The following is a 19,382-nucleotide window of genomic DNA, read 5'->3' on the forward strand; positions in this document are numbered from 1 at the left end:
TTTACGCGTTCTACTGCTCCAGGCCCGGTGCCTAGATGCCAGTGCTGCCGTATGGCGGAGACGCGCGTGATTCGAGGCACCCTACTACGACGTTTATAGAACCGCCTTGCCCTGCTCCACGTGCATTCCAAGCGGAACGTGGAACCTATCTAGTGGAACCTTTCGCTACTGTCGCCGTTTAATTTCTTAAAATTACGCCAGGAGCTATAGTGGGGCGGCCAACAGGAGGCGGCGATTCTCTGCAGTTGATCTAGTATTTCATTTGATATCGCAAAAAACAAGCATCCATGAATTTTTTAAATCAAGGAATACTGCAAATATCACTTACGAATTGATTTCTGCCTCACATTTGCATAATGATTTGTTCTTGTTCAACAATGTTGACAAGTACGAAGATTGCCACCGGACGTAGGCGTTTAGGATTGACTGTGGGTATATAAGACTATTGCGTAGATTCATTTTCCCTTTGGCCGGGTGGCTGAATCGAGTCACACAGACAGACAGACAGACAGACAGACAGACACAGACAGACAGACAGACAGACACAGTCAGACAGACAGACAGACAGACAGACAGACAGACAGACAGACAGACAGACAGACAGACAGACAGACAGACAGACAGACCGAAATCATCGTTTAAGTAGCCCAAGATAGGCTATCGTCTGTAAAGTATGCGTGAGATTGGAGTTTACAATAGCAGGTGGGAACACAACGCGTTAGCAAAAAGTCGCAAAAAGGCTCAAGCACCTGGGAGATAAAAGCAAGCGCAAAAACAAGGGATATCCCGCTCATGCTTTTCCGCCCAGAACAAAAAGAAAGAATAAAGAAAAATCTGCGCGCTATCGCAACAAGTGGCATCGGAAGCAATGTGAACACGGGAAAACTGCATTTTATTGAACAAAGCTCCGCTACATTCATTACGCGAGAAGCGAAAGAAAAAACAATACCATGACGGCTGGGAGCTAGAGCGAAAAACAATTTACGTGATTGTGGTGGGAGAGTTCGAGGATGTCTACCTACGCTCAAGGCAGTAGGTATGGGGCTAATTGTTTGTTTTCCGAGTAGGAGTGTTTAGGATAGTTTGAGGAGCTGCTAAAGCATCTGGCAGTAATTATTTACAGCACAACTGCACACGCAGGGCCTCATTCCCACCTCCTGGCTCCTTTCCGCCGTCGTATCGCTGCTCTGCCTGTCAGGAGCGGTCCTGGTGCTGACGTTGCCAGACACAAAGGAGGAGACCACACTACCCGATGCGTACACAACTCCACGGTAAGGGTGCAGGGTAAAATTATTTACTAGACTTGCTAAGAACTATGCGCAAAAAAATAATTTCTCGGTTAGGCAGAATTGCTACAAGATCGATAAAATGCACTTATAAAACCAACAGAGAACAAAGGCAGCATAGCAGCGAAAAAAAAAAAATTCATGCTGGACCGAAACTAGGTAGGGAAGATATTCCAGGACAAACGCACCATGGTCTAAATTCTTCGAACACTTTAGCGTTTAGGAGGCGATTTCGAAACATCAAAACTGACTTTAAAACCGGGGAGTGTTCTGCATCTGTACAACTGTCTACCCCTCAGTCACCGATCAGTGGCAGCAAAGTAAACGTGAATTTACGGCTACCCACAAGGTCGCGACGGAAATTCAACACTTTGGAATATGGAGGAATGCTGACAAGTAATTTAGGAAAACTCTAAGCTGTTGTGTGGGGTATTTGTCAGACACATCTTGGACCAATGTGTTTACAGCACTTCGTAGCTATAACGCAAACACCGCAAAACCGTGTGAACACACAATGTCTAATAAAAGAACAAGCACAGAGTAATGCTTGCGTTCAGATTTACTTATTAGATACGTGTTGAGAAATTAGTGATGACACAGTCCATTAATGAATTTGAGCCAATAATGTTGAGCCTTGCGTGTGATTTTGACGTGAGCCTGTTATCTCTCGCGAAATAAGACCACACCAATCAAACTTTAGCCGATATTTAATTTTGTAAGCATACAGGCGCGCACGAACACCTTGTATATTCTGGTCACTCACTTATCTTAATTTATTATCCTAGTACTTGTTTATTTTTTGAAATACGAGCTAAACACTCAGAGTTAAAAAATAAAGGATGCAAGCGGTGTTAGTTAAATTTAAGTCAGCACTTAAAACACTGCCATTCTATTAATACCTGGAGGACGCAGCTACTGATGTGAACAACAGGATGCAGTGGATTCATGAACCTGAACGAGAATTTTAAGCAATGCGCGCACTGAGCTGCTTCACCACTGCGAATTTCTTTGGGCGGGAAGGAATGGGGCCAAGTATGTACGTATGTATGTATGTACGTATGTATGTATGTACGTATGTATGTATGTATGTATGTATGTATGTATGTATGTATGTATGTATGTATGTATGTATGTATGTATGTATGTATATATATAAAAGACAGAAAGAGAAAGGTCACTACAACCAATGAACACCGGCGAACGTTGTCCCGAGCGGAACCAGTTTCACGTTCGCGCTCATGTTTTATACGAAGGACGCATTCAGGGGTCTGTTTTGTTTACCAGAAAACAGCGTTCTCTCTTACCCGCTTATTGAAATATAAAAAAATAAACGGTTTGGGACTCAAAGAGCCAGCAGCCATCATGAAAAAGTGACCGCTTCAGAACGGTGGCGGCACCTGGCGGATTCAGAAAGAAACGCGTGATGCGGCTTGTGAGATTGTTCATTGTTTATTTGGTTTGTTTTTTGCACTCGGCATCAGCTCTACACGAACTCTGTGGTTGTTCCAAACGAGCGACGAAATAGTTTTTGATCTGTAGTTTTGATCTTTGATTGGAGCATTTGGCTGCGTCCTTCGGCGAACCGGCCTTCCCAGTTTCGTTCTGGATGTCAGAAATCACCAAGTGGGGGCCGCCAGCCTACTTATTTCATTTTTCCATAGCAGCCGTCAGCGCTTCCGTAAGTGAACATGTTATCTCTTCTATTTCTAAATACGGAATTACGTGTTATTGACGTTTTTGAGCTAAACAGAATCGACCGTGAAATGCGATCGTCGTGCGGTGTTTGCGCAGGAATGAAGGAAAGGTTTGCCCCAAACAGACATTTTAAAGACGCTCATGTAAGCACTCTGTAATAAATACATACAACCAAAAACGCCGCTACAACAAACGCGTCTAGTACGAAATAGCCTGTACAATGAAGCATGCCGTACGGCCTGGCCAGATTCCTATATTTCTGTGATGGTATTGGTGGCTAGTCCTCCAAACTCGCGTTGCGGAAACGAGACAGCGTTTGAGACGAGCCTATAATACGGAGACGCACGTTTATAGAAATGGGACGAGGTAATGAGACGTATTTTCTACTCACAAATAGACTGCGACATTAAAGTCAATCCTCAAGACACAAAGCTCTATAAGGGCGTATAAGAAATAACAGCAGTTTCTAGTTCCATGTGAAGACACAGCCGTGAGAGATTAAACATCTAACATGATATGGTGCAGTCGGTGCCATCGATGCTGGTAGTTCCGGTTGTCGGCGGTCTCAGTTGACACCGGATACACAACGTTGTGTAGTCGAAGGCGGCCGTCGACGTGTTCCTCGTAGAAGGGGCTGTCACTAAATCCTGGCTGAGTATCCGGGCGCCCTGACGATGGACTGGCGAGACCACGGCTACCGCATTATTGCAGGCAGCCTTCCGAACTGTGGCTCCTTCGAATCCACTCTTGCTTTGTTGGTTGGTTGGAGCCATAACAAGAATGGCGCGTACCCATTCTGGGATATTGGCCAAGTCTGATTGTGGTTTCATTGTTGAAGAAGCTGATGAATTCAAGTTAAGGGGAAATAGAAGTGGGATAATAGTGGGTACAGGGATGCTAACAATTTGAGAACAAAAAAAATCAATGCTGGTGTAAGAACAGGTATTTTAATAAACGATTCAAAATTCATTGATGCGATTCACTACCAAGGCAAGCGACCTGATTTGGCAATAAAAGAGTGAAGAGCGCGGCAAACATCCCCGTTGCACCAACCAAGCCCCGCTGCCCCACATGACAATAAATTAGGCAGCGACAAGGCGAGACCCAGGCGCCGGAGGGGAACCTCCAGGTAACGGTTTTTCTGGATGAGGAAAACCACCGGCAAGACAACAGGAAATGCTTAATTGTTCCCTCCTCTTGACAGAAGCCGCACATGGCCGATGGCGCTATGCGTGCGTGGTGTAGATAAAAATTTAAATTAGGCGTCCGGCAGCTTAAGCAAGTCAGTGTGACGTCGCACAGAGGAGACTGTGGAAAGTCATACTTCCAAGAGTACCGGAGATGCTCAATGTCAGGCAGCCAGCAGTACTCTCTGGGGGGGGGGGGGGGTTGCCGTGGTCGCCGTCGTGTTCGAAAGTGCCTCGCTTGGGCTCTGTTTTTTCGCCTCGTGCGGCAAAATTCCCCACCCGGACCCTCAAATCTGCTATTCATCGGCGTCGGAATATTGGAGGATTCACCTGGGCAAGTTTTTTTCGGAGATTTCTTGCACTTCCTTGGTGAAAATCCCGCAGTCTTCACCGACCACGCCTGAGCTAGGCTTAGCGAATGGGCCTAGCTCGCAATGGCCGTCATGGAAGTCGCCGTGGATAACGGAGAGATTCACCCTAGCGAACTCGACGATGCAAAATGGGCCCAAATACGCAGGCGACAACGCGCCTTCAACGAAGCGAAAACCGCATTGCAGAATCCGCCCTAGCTGAACGAACAGCACGCTCAGCAACACTGCAAGAGCCGACCGGCTCGCCGAAGCCCACCGATGACGCAACTGCCGGAGGCGGATATCAAGGTGGTCCTACGGCCCAGAGGAGGACTAAACCTCAAGTTTGTGACCCAAGCTTCTCTTTCCGATGCTATCTTTCAAGCAGGCAACGTCATCCAAAACCCGACTGACCAAATTCGGATCCACCATATTTCTAATTATCTCCTAATAAGCACCCCATCAGAAGAACGAGACCAGGAATAGGCTACTATTCAGTCGCTCACTGTAAAGAACAAATTCTACGAAATGGCCACGCATGTCTCCGCGCCAGAAAACACAGCCATGGGTGTAATTTTTAACGTTCCCGAAGAGGACACACCGGAAGAAATTACTACCAGCATACTAGAATACAATCCCGATGTGCAGATCTTGGAAGCTAAGTGTCTCGGCAGCTCCAACAACGCGCAAATTCTTTTTCACGGCACCAAGGTCCCCTTTTGGATCAGATACCGGGCTGCCACGTAGCGGTGTAAGCCATTCATACGCAAGTCAGAAGCATGCATCGCGTTCTGGCAGCCTGGGAACCGTCAAGATATGTGCCCAAATTCAACGCCTGCTACGTATCGGCACGCTATGTACCGGGCTAGGGTGCAGGTGCCCACGAATGGGAGAAGACGAAGACGAAGGCCTGGCGCGCCAGAGCGTGCAGCTGACTTGACGCCATGTTTTAGCCGCAGCCAGCGGCTGGACTCTTTCTGGTTCCTGCAATAAACGGCATCGAGACTTGACACTGGCGACGAGGATGACCAGTTTTTAGAACTGACGCATCGTACTACAGCGACATGGCGACGCACGGCTCCATCGAAGAGTTTTCGGGTACGGGCTGGACTTCGTGGTCGGAGCGGCTTCAATTCTACTTCGAAGCCAACGGCATCTCGGAGGACGCTCAGAAACGTGCCGTGTTGCTGACGCTTTGCGTACCGTCTACGTACGAGGCGCTAAAAGCACTGGTGGCGCCTCAAAGACCGAGTGAAGTTCCTTTCGAGGAGATTGTCTACCGCCTGCGAGACTACTTCGACCCCAGGCCTTCTGAACTCTACAGTCGGTGTCGTTTCCAACAACGCGACCAGCTACCAGGCGAGTCGATCACGGCTTACGTCGCCGCCCTTTAGACTTTAATTTTGGCACACCGGCTCTGGCGGACGCCGCGCAAGGAAACCGATCGGGGACGCAGGCAACAATGCTCCCCCTCGATGTCATGTTACGCGACCGATTCGTTTGCGGGTTGCAAGATACCTATGTGCAACAACGCCTCTTCGCCGAGAAAGATTTGACGTTCCAAAAGGCGCTGGACATATCGCTACGCGTGGAAAGTGCCAAGTTGCGAGAGCCGAGCATCAAAGACAGCGTCTCACGGGTTGTGATACCAACGGTGGTTCGACCTGAAGTTTTGAATCTTATCTATGCCGGTAGGCGGTCGCACGAAGTTACGTGTGTTGGCCTGCTATAGACCGAGAAATCGAGTGAACGGCGGCTGAATGTATTCAGTGCCAACAGTCCTAGAGAGACGACGGTAGAACTCCTTTGCCTACTTGGGAACACCCATCGTGCCCTTGGCAGACGCTACATTTGGACTTTGCTGGAACGCTCGAAGGCCGAATGTTCTTGGTCATCGTAGACGCGTACACCAAATGGTTGGAAGTGCGGTGCGTCCCAAACGCTACTTCGGCAACGGTCATTCTGGAGCTTCGTCGACTGTTTGGTACTTTCAGAATTCCGGAAAAGCTCGTCACTGAAAACGGTACTGCGTTCGTTTCAGCCGAGATGACCACCTTTTGTCAGAGGAACGGAATTCGATAATCACAAGTGCTCCATACCATCCGGCAACTAACGGCCAAGCGGAACGCATGGTGTACGAACTTAAACTGGCGCTGGCGCGAGACAAGAGTACGGACATCAACCTTCGCTTGGCCAGGTTCCTTTTTAAACAACACTCCACTGTTAGTTCGTCAACAGGGCAAAGCTCAGCACAACTGATGCTTGGTCGGGAGTTTCGGACAAATCTACAGCTGCTAGTGCCTACCAGGCCCAACCTCCATCCAGAACACTCCGAAACTTTGAAGAAGGATTGGCAGCCCCAGCAGCAATTTTTCACTAGGAACTTCGGCAATGGGCCTCGGTGGATTCTTGGCGTGCTCCTCGAGAGGAAAGGCATTCGCTCGTGTTTAGTCCAGACGTCTACTGGACCGGTTCGCAGACACCTGAACCATTTACGCGTAAGGCAGATGGAGTACCCAGGTCAGCCGTCTTCTCTACCGACGCCGTTAGCCCTGAACTCATCGAATCCAGAGCTAACCCGGAACGAGAGGCTTGATGCTTAAGATAGCACAACCGCTGGGAGCACTTCTGGAGAACAGGTATAGCCCGGCGAAGCAGCATGTCCTCAGCCAGCATTGCAACGGCGCACAAATCCACCGAGCAATAGACGTCGTCCTGCAAGATAGAGACTCCAACTAGCAGGGGGGAGGAGTGCTACGTATCGGTACGCTATGTACCGGGCTAGGGAGCATGTGCCCACGAATGGGAGCAGACGAAGACAGAGGCCTGGCGTGCCAGAGCGTGCAGCTGACCCGACGCCATGTTTAGCCGCAGCCAGCGGCTGGACTCTTTCTGGTTCCTGCAATAAACGGCATCGAGACTTGACAATGCCCACTGCCAGATGTTCCAAGTGTGGATCAGCTGACCCCGTAAAACGAGATAACTGTGTTCCCAAGTGTGTGGTGTGCGAAGGACAGAACATCACGGGTTCCGCCGACTGTCCCAAGAGATTCCAGCCGCGACGAAGACAGCATACATACGCTCAAGCCGTCGCAGAGGGAAAGGAGAACACCTCTGGCGCACAAGCCCCCATACCGGACCAGCCCTCCTTGAAAGAAGAGCACGATCAGACACCCCCACCAGAAGAGGAAACTCGTCCAAATCTCAAACCCGCCACCAGTCAAGAAGAAGCTGGTCGAAATCTCAATCTCGACACCAGTCAAGATCCCCCTCACCTAATCGGGAGAAAATCCCACAAGCTGAACGGAGAAGACCCACCTCTACTAAGAGCACGGCAACGGAAGCAACCCATAACAAGCAGCTGGGCGGCGACAAGTCGGTAAGCTTTGCCGGTGCTTCCTCTCGCTGCTCCTCAACTCCACGAAATCCTCCCAAATACCCCCCGATCTAGCCAAAGAACAAGCTAGCATCAGAGCCGATATCATGCTGCTCAGGCGGGAAAATCAGGCCTTAACACAAGAGAACAGAACACTCCGAAATCAAATAGAAAATTTACAACACGACGAATCGGGGTCGGCTCCGCCGGCTGCTAAGAAGCGAGCAACCACTGAAACAGTCTCAGCGACAGAGAATACAGAAGTTAAGTGACAATGAAAGGAGGTTTGCCATCTTAGAAGGCAATGCCTCATGGACTAGGAAACACATAACAGAATTCCATAGCGAGTTGAAGGAAATGCAGAAAAACTACTACACATTACATACCAATATGGGAACCTTGCAAGCTGCCGTAGAATCCCTCCGAGAAGAGCTGCACACTTGTATGCAGAGTGTTTTAAACACAGGAAGCAACCCCGCAGCGCAGGCACCCTAAATAGATAACCGATCTAGCAAACAATTCTAATAGGAAACTTAGCACCGTGCGAGTCGGACAGTGGAATTGCCGAGGATTCAAACTGAAAAGGGGCAGTTTACAATTGCACACACAAAGCCGAAAAACGCCTCCTGAAATAATAGCACTACAGGAAACGGGCACAGTGGTGAAATTGCCAGGGTTCAAAGCCTTCCAAAACTCTGAACGTCCCAAAACGGCAGCCTTGGTAAACAGAAATCTACACGCCCATAGAACCCAATTCGACAGCGTAAAAAATCCCCATGACTTTATAAAAATCCTACTGAAAACAGAGGAGAAACCAAACTCGTAATACCCAACTTTTATAGCGCTCCGCAAGCTGCAGACAACAAATTTAATCTCTTATTTTCACTAGCGCGTAAAGAAGCTGGACCTCAGGCTCTCATCATAGTGGGAGACTTTAATGCACATCACACGGCATGGGGGTACCCAACGTCCAACCCTAAAGTACGAGACCTCTGGAGTCAGGCACAAATACATCACCTCACGCTACAAACAGAAGTTAACACGCCAAAAGAATCGGCAACAGTGTACAGCGAGATTCCACCCCTAACCTCACATTCACACTACACCGAAGGAAAGCCACTTGGAATGTAACAGACACATCTCTCGGTAGCGACCACTATATAATACAGACTGTACTGATAAAATCACACACGTTCCTACGCAGAAAACCCTCACAAATTGGGACGACTTCCGAAAGATCCGACAGCGATGAGCCAAATAGGATCGAGAGTATAACAGTCATAAATCAATGGGTCGAACAGCTTTTGAAAGGTCTAAAAGCCGCCACAAAAAAACTGGATCTGGAAATATTGTCCGAAGCTGTTTACCTACACCTTGACCATCTGTGGGAAGCCTACAAAAGCATACGAAGAAGATGGCAAAAAAACAAAAGCAACCGAAAACTCAGAATTAGGCTATCTAAACTTGATAAAGACATACAAAGGCATTCAACGCGCTTATCTCATGATCAATGGGACGGAATTTGCGATAAAATGAAAGGAAAAATGACTATGAGGAAACTATGGCAGCTCCTAGACATCTGCTCGACCCAGATCACCGCAAAACTGCCGAAAAAGACTGACCAAAATATTCCAAGCTTTTCCAGGCGCTGACGGAGACTTGATAGAACAAGTCAGAAAAACCTATGTCTCCTCTGGAAATCCAAAATCCCTCCCCCAGTATAGCGAACGACCAAATCCAGTGATGGACAGGGACATAATGGAGGCAGAGGTGCGTCGGGTCGGCCCCTGGCCCAGACCAAATAACCAACAAGATGTCGAAGAATCTAGATGATGAGTCGATGACTAACTTCACGAAGTTTTTCGATCAGTGTTAGAAAAAAGGCGTCATCCCTCAGGCATGGAAACACGAAAACGTTGTGTTTATTCCGAAACCGGGCAAACCGTTAACTCTCGAACACCTTAGACCAATCTCTTTAACCTAACGCTTGGGAAAGATAATGGAACATATCATCCTAGCAAGACTGACACAGCACATACAAGATACACAGCAGCTCCCACACACAATGATAGGCTTCAGGGCCGGACAGTCTACGCAAGATATCCTGCTCATGCTATCTCATGACATTATAACCCGTTCAGATAGCCTAGACACGGCGGCAATCCTGGCATTAGATCTTGCCAAGGCTTTTGACAATGTCACCCACGCTGCCATGATGGAAGGGCTAGAATCAACTAACCCAGGAATCTGCACATACAACTACATCAGGAACTCCCTTACAAACAGAACTGTAGTAGCTAAAATAGGAAACGTCACCTCGAACACTAATTTACTTTCAGAAAAGGGCACACCGCAAGGGGCTGTGCTCTCCTCACTCCTATTTAACCTGGCAATATTGAACATTCCCAAAAATCTAAGCCTGATTCCTGACCTGAAATTTAATCTGTATGCAGATGATATCACTCTGTGGATGAGAGGCGGTAGCGACGCATACATAGAGGAGATTCTGTAGAAGGCCTCACAGGTGGTAATAGAAGAAACAAAAAAGGTCGGATTATCATGTTCACCAAATAAATCTGTACTCCTTCCAATCCCCCTAAACGATGTAAACAGCAACTCCCCGGCGTTAAAATACACATTAACGATAATCTGATTCCAGAGGTATCATCACTAAAAATCCTGTCCCCAAATTCAGAACAACAGGGTAAAGACTAAATTCCTCCAGACAATCGAGAGACATATCAACCAAACTGTCGGTCTGATTCGCCGAATTTAAAACAGACGCAAAGGTTTAAAAAAAGATTGGAATAAGCATTTGTCATCAGCCGAATAAACTATTCTTTACCATATCTGAAACCCCAGCACTGCAGAACTGAACAAAGTGAACCAGTTAATCAGAAACATATATAAATACGCACTGCACCTGCCCCTGTGCACCTCCATAGCCAGACTCGAGGGACTAGGAGTCTACAATAAAGCCGAAGTACTCTTTGAAGCTCACTTGTTGAATCAATACGGCCGATTATTCAAAACCCCTACAGGAGTACACATGCTGCATAATTTAGGTATCAAACTTCCAGCTAAACTAACTGGCGCACTCCCGATGCCGCATTGCACGCACGCAAACTTGATCATTAGCCAGTCCCAAGAAACATGCATCCCCTACACCACGTAGAGGGAAGGGAAAAAAGAGCTCGAGATCTTCAGACAAAATTTGGAAGCAAGCCCAACGTCGTGTACGTCGATGCAGCTGAGTATAGACATCACGAGGCCTGCGCGATCGCCGCCGTAAACGCCGCAGGGTCTCCTTTAGATACCGCGACTGTCAAGACCCTCAGTCCTGAGACAGCGGAAGAGGCGGCAATAGCCATAGCATTTTCACTGCAACCCACCCCAACCCCAGCAATCTCTCATTCTAAAACCGCAATTCAAAATTTTGCTTCCGGCTGAATCTGCAAAACAGCACTCAAAATTTTGAACCGAAATCCTTCCTTGTCCCCAGTAGAACTGGCCTGGACACCGGCGCACTCTGGCTTCGACAGAAACGAGGCAGCTCACGAAATGGCCCGGGGCCTCACCATCCAGGCAGGAGCTAGCCTGTATCCAAACCACGGATACAGATCTGCAAGAGACAGACTAGTGTCTTACAATGATATCACGTAACATTACCGCCTCTGCCACCGGGTGTACCGTCCGGCAGAAAAAACCTAACGTGCAAGCACACGTCTGGCGCCTCTTACAAACAAACGTCTTCCCAAACACCGCAAGGCTAATGCACATTCACCCGTCAATAACCCCACACCTGATTGCCCCCTATGCGGCGCCCCAGCCAATCTAACTCACATAATGTGAGGCTGCCCTCAAAATAGCTTTCCCCTAATCACACCCGAGGAGCAGCGGGAGGAGGCACTGCGTAGCCCAGACTCAGGCGTGCAACCCACCCTGGTCACCCAAGCTACCGACGTCGCCGCTCGCCTCATGCCTGCGGTCACGAGTATCCTCTGACCTAAGGAAATGCTCAATACAATGTTTTTCCCCTCTCGGTCTGGTGGGAAGCTGTCCAGCGAACTGTACCTTCGAAACCTAGTTGGAACAACGTAGGCTATCGGGCCACAGTATAAACCAGAAGACCATTCAGTGCTACTCCGGCCAGGTAATCAGCGGTTCCGTTAAGTTCAATACTTCTGTGCTCTGGGACCCAGACCACGCGGATTTCCCTGACATGTGCCGGTATAAGCATCGGCAGCGGAGTTACGGTTTGAGAAGATAAAGCGGAGCAGATCGAAACAGAATCGATCATATGGTCATCTGGCATTGGGAATGCCCTTCGCTTAGCTTTCGAAGAACAAGCTCGATTCCCAAAAATTCTGCAAAATATCTTGGTGTGCAATTTGGAAGACGCAGAGGAAATGCCCAGTCAAGCGCTGGTGAAAAAAATACCTATACCAACTTTTCTGTCCCGAACAGAAGCATCTGTGGCTATAACCACACGTGTCGGGAACTCTTCTAGGTGGTTTGCTAAAAGGCCAGATATCGTCTTCTCCTGCAAGCATTTGGCATTGGGGGGAAAATGCTGTCAAAATCGATGTCCGCCATGGAATTGCGATAGTCAAACATAGGTACAGATAAAATGTTGATATTAAAGGGGTGAGCAAGGACTGCACGAACACCAACTGCGGACACTTGTACGTAGGCCATGGCTGAGCAAAAAAGGACGTTGCGGAGTGTACAAAAGCCGTTTGTGATCGTGATATAGACAATTCTATTGTGCGAACGTATGGCTCTACTGTCAACACCTTGAAGCGAGAAATCAGATGAAGAATTCGAGCGTCCCAGTAGAATATTCGGATGGGGTCGCATTTAGGCAATCCCAAACAGAGTCGCACAGCTGTCTTTCTAAAGTAATCAATGGTCGAAGTTTGTTAAACGGATAACGGGAAACAAGGATGCAGCTTAATTCCAGAATAGGGCCTACGTAAAGGCGATAGAGCATAAAAAGGACGTCTCGGCGCATACCCAAATTCTTATTACAAAATCTTTTTAACGGCGAAACCACTCGTCCCCCTTTCACCGCAATGAAGTCAATATGAGGACGCGAATTCAGAGTGCTCTCATACATCACTCCTAGATATTTCAGAGAGGTAACCTGGTGTATTATTTTCCGTCGGTACCTCAGACCAATCGAAACTGGATTTTCCACCGGGAATGCCAAGAGGGCGTACTTGTCAAAATTTAAGTATCGGCAGAGGCCATCTAGCCAAAATTACAAGGTAGACAGATAAAGATGCACTGACTGGAACAAGTAATGTATATTACTTGAAGAGCTAAAAAATTCCAGATGACCAGCATACAAGTACGACTGTACGCCCGCCGTAACGGGAACCTCGCTGAGTAACACATTAAATAAAACAGGAGACGTAACGGATCCTTGACGTAAGCCTCGCGTTTGATTGTAATTTGAGGCAAAACTCCGCACGGGGCAATAAATTATTTGCGACCGGTTAATACGTCCTAACCCACGAAGTAATGTATTCTAGGAAGTGTCATCAAACCATATTTTCTAAAAGTGTGCCATGTTCAACGCAAAAGTGGGCTTTGGCAACATCAAACGTCACAAGCGCTGCGGTGTCTTTGGAAAGACGAGAAAGATTAAAGGGGCTCTCTAGGTCTATGTGCGCCGACCATATCGAGCAGCCTTGCCTGAAGCCCACATGCCGAGGACTCAAAATGTTAACACTATTTAAAAACTTCTCGATTCTGGCCAATAAAATCCACACAACAGTTTTTACAATGTTAGAAGTTAAGCTTATCGGCCTAATGTTATCCAATGAGAAACCTAACCCGGGTTTTATAGGCAAGGGAACAACTTTCGACAGACGCAAATCAACAGGAACGCAGGAAGGACGCAGAGCGCGGTTGACAATATGCAAGTGGTCTTCAGGTGACTCCGTAAACATCATCTTTATCATTGGGACAGTAATACCATCTGGGCCTGATGCTGCATCGGGTACACGCTGTAACACAATGTAGAGCTCTATCTTTGTGAACCTCTTCAAAGTTCAGGGGATCCGGGCCCAGGACAAGGCAGCCAGCGGCCGGTGGGGCCAGTATCTGGTAGCGGGAAGTGAAACGTGCCTGCCGCCCTACAGCCAATTGATCAAGAAGAATGTTTAAGGCTGTTGGCGTGTGTATGAAGGAATCAAGGTTTGGTGAACTATGGCCGTTTTTCCTAATCCGCAAGAAGGTGAAGAGCGCACTCCTATTACAAGTTTTCGAGGGGAAAGAGAAGCGACATGTGTTATAGAATCTATCATCGTCAGCGTTGCACCGAAGACATCACCATCATCGAAGCCTGTCGTCATTGCACGATCGGCTCGCGCTCGCGCTACTTCTTCTTTTAAGTCGCCATTAAACCTTCCGACCGCTCGGTCGCTCCCTCCCTTGTCTGAAGGCCTCTCTCGTCCTCAGTGGCTAAAGAATCCCACATGTGTTATATATCTCTTTTGCCCCTGCAACAGTACGTTTAAACACAGCGCGAAAACACTTAAATTTGCTCCAATTATTAGGACACTGGTTAAACTAATTTTTTCCACGCTGGTTTTCTTGGCGGAAATCCCTCGTACATTCCTCATTTCATTAAGGACTGATTGGCTTCCCTTGAACCGAAGAAATCGTAAATTTAGCTCGAGTGGTCGAATCCTTAATTATTGATACTAGCTCGTTGGCACGATAGTCATTTTGTTGAGTGGGTATCACATCTAGGGCTGAACGCATTAAATTTCCATACCAATTCATAATCACAAAGGAGTGCTCCCTACGGTTAACGTGTTTCCTTGCGCGGATATCAAAAACCACGGATATGTGGTCACTAGATGTTGCACAGTCCGCCGTAGACCACGCACCAACAAGACCCGGCTTCGCAAAAGTCAAGTCCAATACCGACTTACTTTGGCCGCGCAGGCATGTAGCTGCTCTCGAGTTCTGACAGGAGAGAGAGTGGTCGCTCATCTATTCCCATAAACGCCTCCCGCAAGCATCAGTATGAAATCCCCAGTCCACATGAGGAGAATTGAAATCTCCTGCGAATATGACGTGGTTTTCACAAGCCGCCAAATCTGCATCCAGTTAACCACTCGATGTCACCCCATATGGAAAGTATGCATTTACAAGAAAGAATGAAACGTTTCCTGGCAATTCAAAGTCAACTACAAGAATTTCCTTCTCAAATGAGAGAAAAACAAAGGACATGTGTGGCACTACGGCAGAATTTTAACGATACTAAAATCTATAGCCCTCCACCTGTACATTGCCTGTCCAAACAAAATGAGCGGAAATTTGTAATTAAAATGATTTCTTGGAGAAAGCCAAGTTTTGTGATAACGTTAGGGTGGTATGAGCCGCAAGCCAATTAAGATCAGGAGAAGCAGAGAAAACAGAGCGGTAATTCCATTGGAGTTCTCGTATACTTGTCAGGGTTAGCCAAGCTGCGCTCATGATATGGTCTGTTGTAGTATGCCGTGGGGCTGATTGGTAGACGGCGACGAACTTTGTGGATATTATTCTTTGGTTTGGACGCTTTGCTGACCTCATGATCAGTGGGGGAGAGCCTGCGCTTTTGGGACAGTGGGGCGGACTGCCCTAGCTCCATCTCATCCGCGTCCTCAACACAAGCAGACGACATTTCTGAGAGCACAGGAAATGTCCTAGCTCAGTGACTGCCGCATTCTCATCAGTGGGGGATGGCATGTTTACAAGAGATGTCGGCGGAGAGTCCCGAGGGCTGCCCGGTAGTGATGCCGAAGGTGGCAATGGGGCCAGATGACCTGACTCTGAGGACGTTGCTGTGTCTGCCAAGTCGGCATTATTCAGTGAAACTGGTTTACCACTTGCGGCACCTACAATGGAGACAACTCCTCCAGGGTGAAGCTTAAAGCCTGAGGAAATCGCCGAGAACATTCGAAAAAACTCTGCCATTTTCTGAGTTATGGCTCGCATTTCACTTATGCATTCAGACATAGAACCTACAATTGGCTGTACAATAGTATTCATGGAGTTCACTGCCGAATCATTTATCATGTTGGAAATGGACTGCTCGCTGACAGGGTCCTGGCGAGAGGCGACAGTAGCATAACCGCGCGCCCTTTCTTTGACCACCGCCACAGCTTCGCCACGTGAGCACCTTCTGTTCTCTATGATTTCCAGTACACTTGTTTCCTGGGCCCGAGTTGGACAGTTGGAGTAATCAGCCGGGTGGGATCCCTGGCAAATGCAACATCTGGGTTCAGCTGCTTGGCACTCGGAGGCAGCATGAGCTCCCCCACACAACAAACACCGGGAGTTTGGTTTGCGACCTTTGATGCTATGGCCTCATCTTAAGCATTTGTGGCATTAGAATAGCCGTGGCTGATGGGGTTCCATCCGGAGCAGCAAAGGCCATGCCTTAATTTCCGAGGTGCAGGTGACTTTCGCAAAAGTCACGATAACAGATTTCGTTGGCAATTTTCTGTCGTTGGCTGTTCTGCTGCACCGGAAGGCAGAAATAGCACCCGCCGCTGCGAAACTATTGAGCACCGCCGGTGGACTCAAGTCCTTGCTAACTCCCCTCACGATACCTTTTGAGCATGTGAGGAGGAATAAACGCTCTCACCGGCACTGAGGAGAACTGGGAACAGGGTAGAAGATCCATGACGCAGGCCTGGTCAGATGACCGGCAGAGTATGCCGCTCCTTCCGAATGCTCTCACCTCCGAGATCTTTCTTAAATGCTGAGTCACCTTATGCAGGTCCACCTGTATGGCCTGCGGATTATTCTGCCAAATTTCGCATCCGTTTGTCAAAACCAGGGCCTCGGGGATGTTCCTACTCCTCCGTTTAGAAATGAATCCACAGATAAGTCCTGCATGGGAAGAAAAACCGTGCCAGGTGAGGAACCCAGACCGGGGGAGTTGAAATACATCTCCCTCACCAATACATTAACTCACAACGAAACAAAAACCTTTCACGGCTTAAAAGCAAAGCCTGCGATACTCAAACGAACACAAAACCACTCAAACACTTGGCCAAAGGCCACAGAGGGGCTTCTTTCCTTGACAGGAGAGCTGCGCTGAAGTGGAATGCGTCTCCCAAATTTCGATGCCACCTCTTCTTCTCCCGTCGCTTTTATCCTTCGGGTTATTCTGCCGGCTATTCGGCCGGTTCACTTGTAGCACATACCCCCAAAACACGATTGTCCGCGGTCTGTCGTCGCATCTTATTAATCAATTTCATCGTCCTCGACGTTTAGTGTGACGTTCGCCGCATCGGTGTCGTCTATATCCATCACAGTTTCCTACGTACTGTGACTGCCACTACAGCGAAGACCACCACAGAGAATTTGCCTGTTTAACCAAGAAATGTGTGCGTTCACACTCGCTGAATTGTTGTTTGATAACGAATACGCGCAGTTGATTTGTTTGCCGACGACCATGACCCATGCAGTTTGGCCACAGAGCTGCGGGAATCGATACACACGCACAGCATGCGTGTTGCGGCGCATCATCAGTTGTGACGGCGGATGATTAGATCTCGGTGGATGACTACATCCTGTTTGGTCTGACCTGACATCGTGGTGGCCATCATAGAGAAAACAGAATCCACAAATGATCAGGCCGGCGAGCAGTGGCGAAGAGCTTGCAGAAAAACCAGGCTTTACGGCAACCCATAGGGGCATTTGACGCGCTGCAGATGTTGTCAATTCCTGACCTCGCGCCGCAGGACTGCGTGAACCTCTACAGCATCTGTTCGGCGGTGGTTAAACATTCTGTAGATCATACTACTGTCCAGGAGAAAATTGTCAACTTTTTCTCGCCTATTGCTTTTTACATCACATGATTGTTTCTCTAAGTGCACTTCTCTGCTTTTGGGGGGGTCATTGAAGCCCGCGACGCATATAAAGAAGTGGCGTGTCTAACGAACAATAATCTTGCTCTCACACTATTTGTTACACAGACGTCTGATTGTATACTTCTAAACGTATTTATTCCATTGTTTATTTATTGAGAAAGGGTGGTGACATACGAAACCGCTCGAAAGAAAAATTGGGTGGGCCGAACGAGCCATAGAAAGAAAGGAAGAAATATTCTTTGGGTGGGGAATCATCGCTTTCTACTTCGCAGCACTACTTTAGAAAACAAACCGGCTGGAGCTGAGTTTTGTACGTAACAGAGAGAACTGAGAACCGCTTGGCCACCAAGGTAATGCACTGACTGACGAGATATGACACTGCAAGATTGATAACTTCACTGAGGGATCACGTGACAAACGTTTGTCGCAACGGTTTGATGGGCGCTGCGATCATAGGAGCGGTTTGTATTTTTTGGGAGAAGCCCTTAATGTGCAGTGGACACAAATACGACGATGATTATGAAATATGTATATCACCGTGCGTATTATATTGCGCTCTTAAGTGGGGCGCTCTAAGTACCCACTGGTAAAAGTCTATTCAACACACTCGCAAGACGCAATTCAATTATGACATTCTGTTTATATTTACTTCTTTCAGATATGAAACGTCTCTGCCGGATGCGGCTGTACCGCAGAGAGACCCCACGACGAACCTGGGGACGGGAACTAGACCCTCCAGCCGCAGCATTAGTACTGCTGCCCCCCTTGATGACTTGGGTCTTTCTAGAGATAGAGTTCGTTAAAAAAGTCTGGATTTTCTGTTTAGAGTTTAGCTCGCCGTTTATATAGATGTTCGTATTTTTACCACAAACTTCTGCGCGCACCCTACTTTCACAATTTTGTAACAATTATTTACAGCACTCGGCCTGGCAGCCGCTTGCATCTATTTGTGCGGGCTATTACCGGAATAGATGCATATACAAAGGCCTCAATTATTACTGCCTTGTCCTTCGTCCTTTTGCGCACATCGACTACTTGTTGACACACAGATTTTGAATGTACCCTTTCAAAACCATGCACCAATCGCTTACCACAAATGAAATAAATTGACCACCACATACCATAAATTGAGAAGCTTCGCATGACTGTAACATCATCCAAATATTGTCCGGTATTTCGGAGAGACGTAGAAAATATCGAAGCACGCTTAAGCCTGCCTTTAAGGTGTGGACGCGAAATCCAACCAGGAAAAGATGTGAATACCCATATGCACTTGTACAAGGCGACGACTCAGCAGAGCATTTCACATCTGAGGATGGCCGCATTCCGTATGTGTTAAAACATTGACCATTTTTCTTGGAGGGGAACTTATTTCAACAATTGTTAGTTGTAACCGCAATGAAACTAACCATATATCACGAATGCATATTAAAATCCAGCCGTGTACAGCCTCAAAGCATTTAGAGCATTCTTTCTACAAAAGCTGGCTGACAGTCCAACCTTTATAGATCAATTCTCGGTTTATGTTCGAGCGTTACTTTTGCTAGGGAGGAATCATTAGCGCATGTGTTAAATTCCTTTGAAGAATTCTTTCGAAATGTGTTTTT

General features: G+C 47.7%; 1 protein-coding gene across 2 annotated transcripts in view; it reads left to right on the forward strand.

Annotated features, from left to right (window-relative positions):
• LOC144144626 (solute carrier family 22 member 7-like) overlaps nt 1-19,110 on the forward strand; it is a 60,497-nt gene extending 41,387 nt beyond the window's left edge. For both annotated transcript variants that reach the window (XM_077676145.1, XM_077676146.1), the window contains 2 exons: nt 1,141-1,271; nt 18,434-19,110. In XM_077676145.1, the coding sequence (XP_077532271.1) occupies nt 1,141-1,271; nt 18,434-18,578 (276 nt within the window). In that variant the 3' untranslated portion in view covers nt 18,579-19,110. The remainder of the gene's footprint in view (nt 1-1,140; nt 1,272-18,433) is intronic.
• Nucleotides 19,111-19,382: the final 272 nt, after the last annotated feature.

The sequence above is a fragment of the Haemaphysalis longicornis genome, unplaced genomic scaffold (genome assembly GCF_048455015.1).
Source record: "Haemaphysalis longicornis isolate Haplotype H1 unplaced genomic scaffold, Haemaphysalis longicornis Haplotype H1 scaffold_7, whole genome shotgun sequence".
NCBI classification, from domain to species: domain Eukaryota; kingdom Metazoa; phylum Arthropoda; class Arachnida; order Ixodida; family Ixodidae; genus Haemaphysalis; species Haemaphysalis longicornis.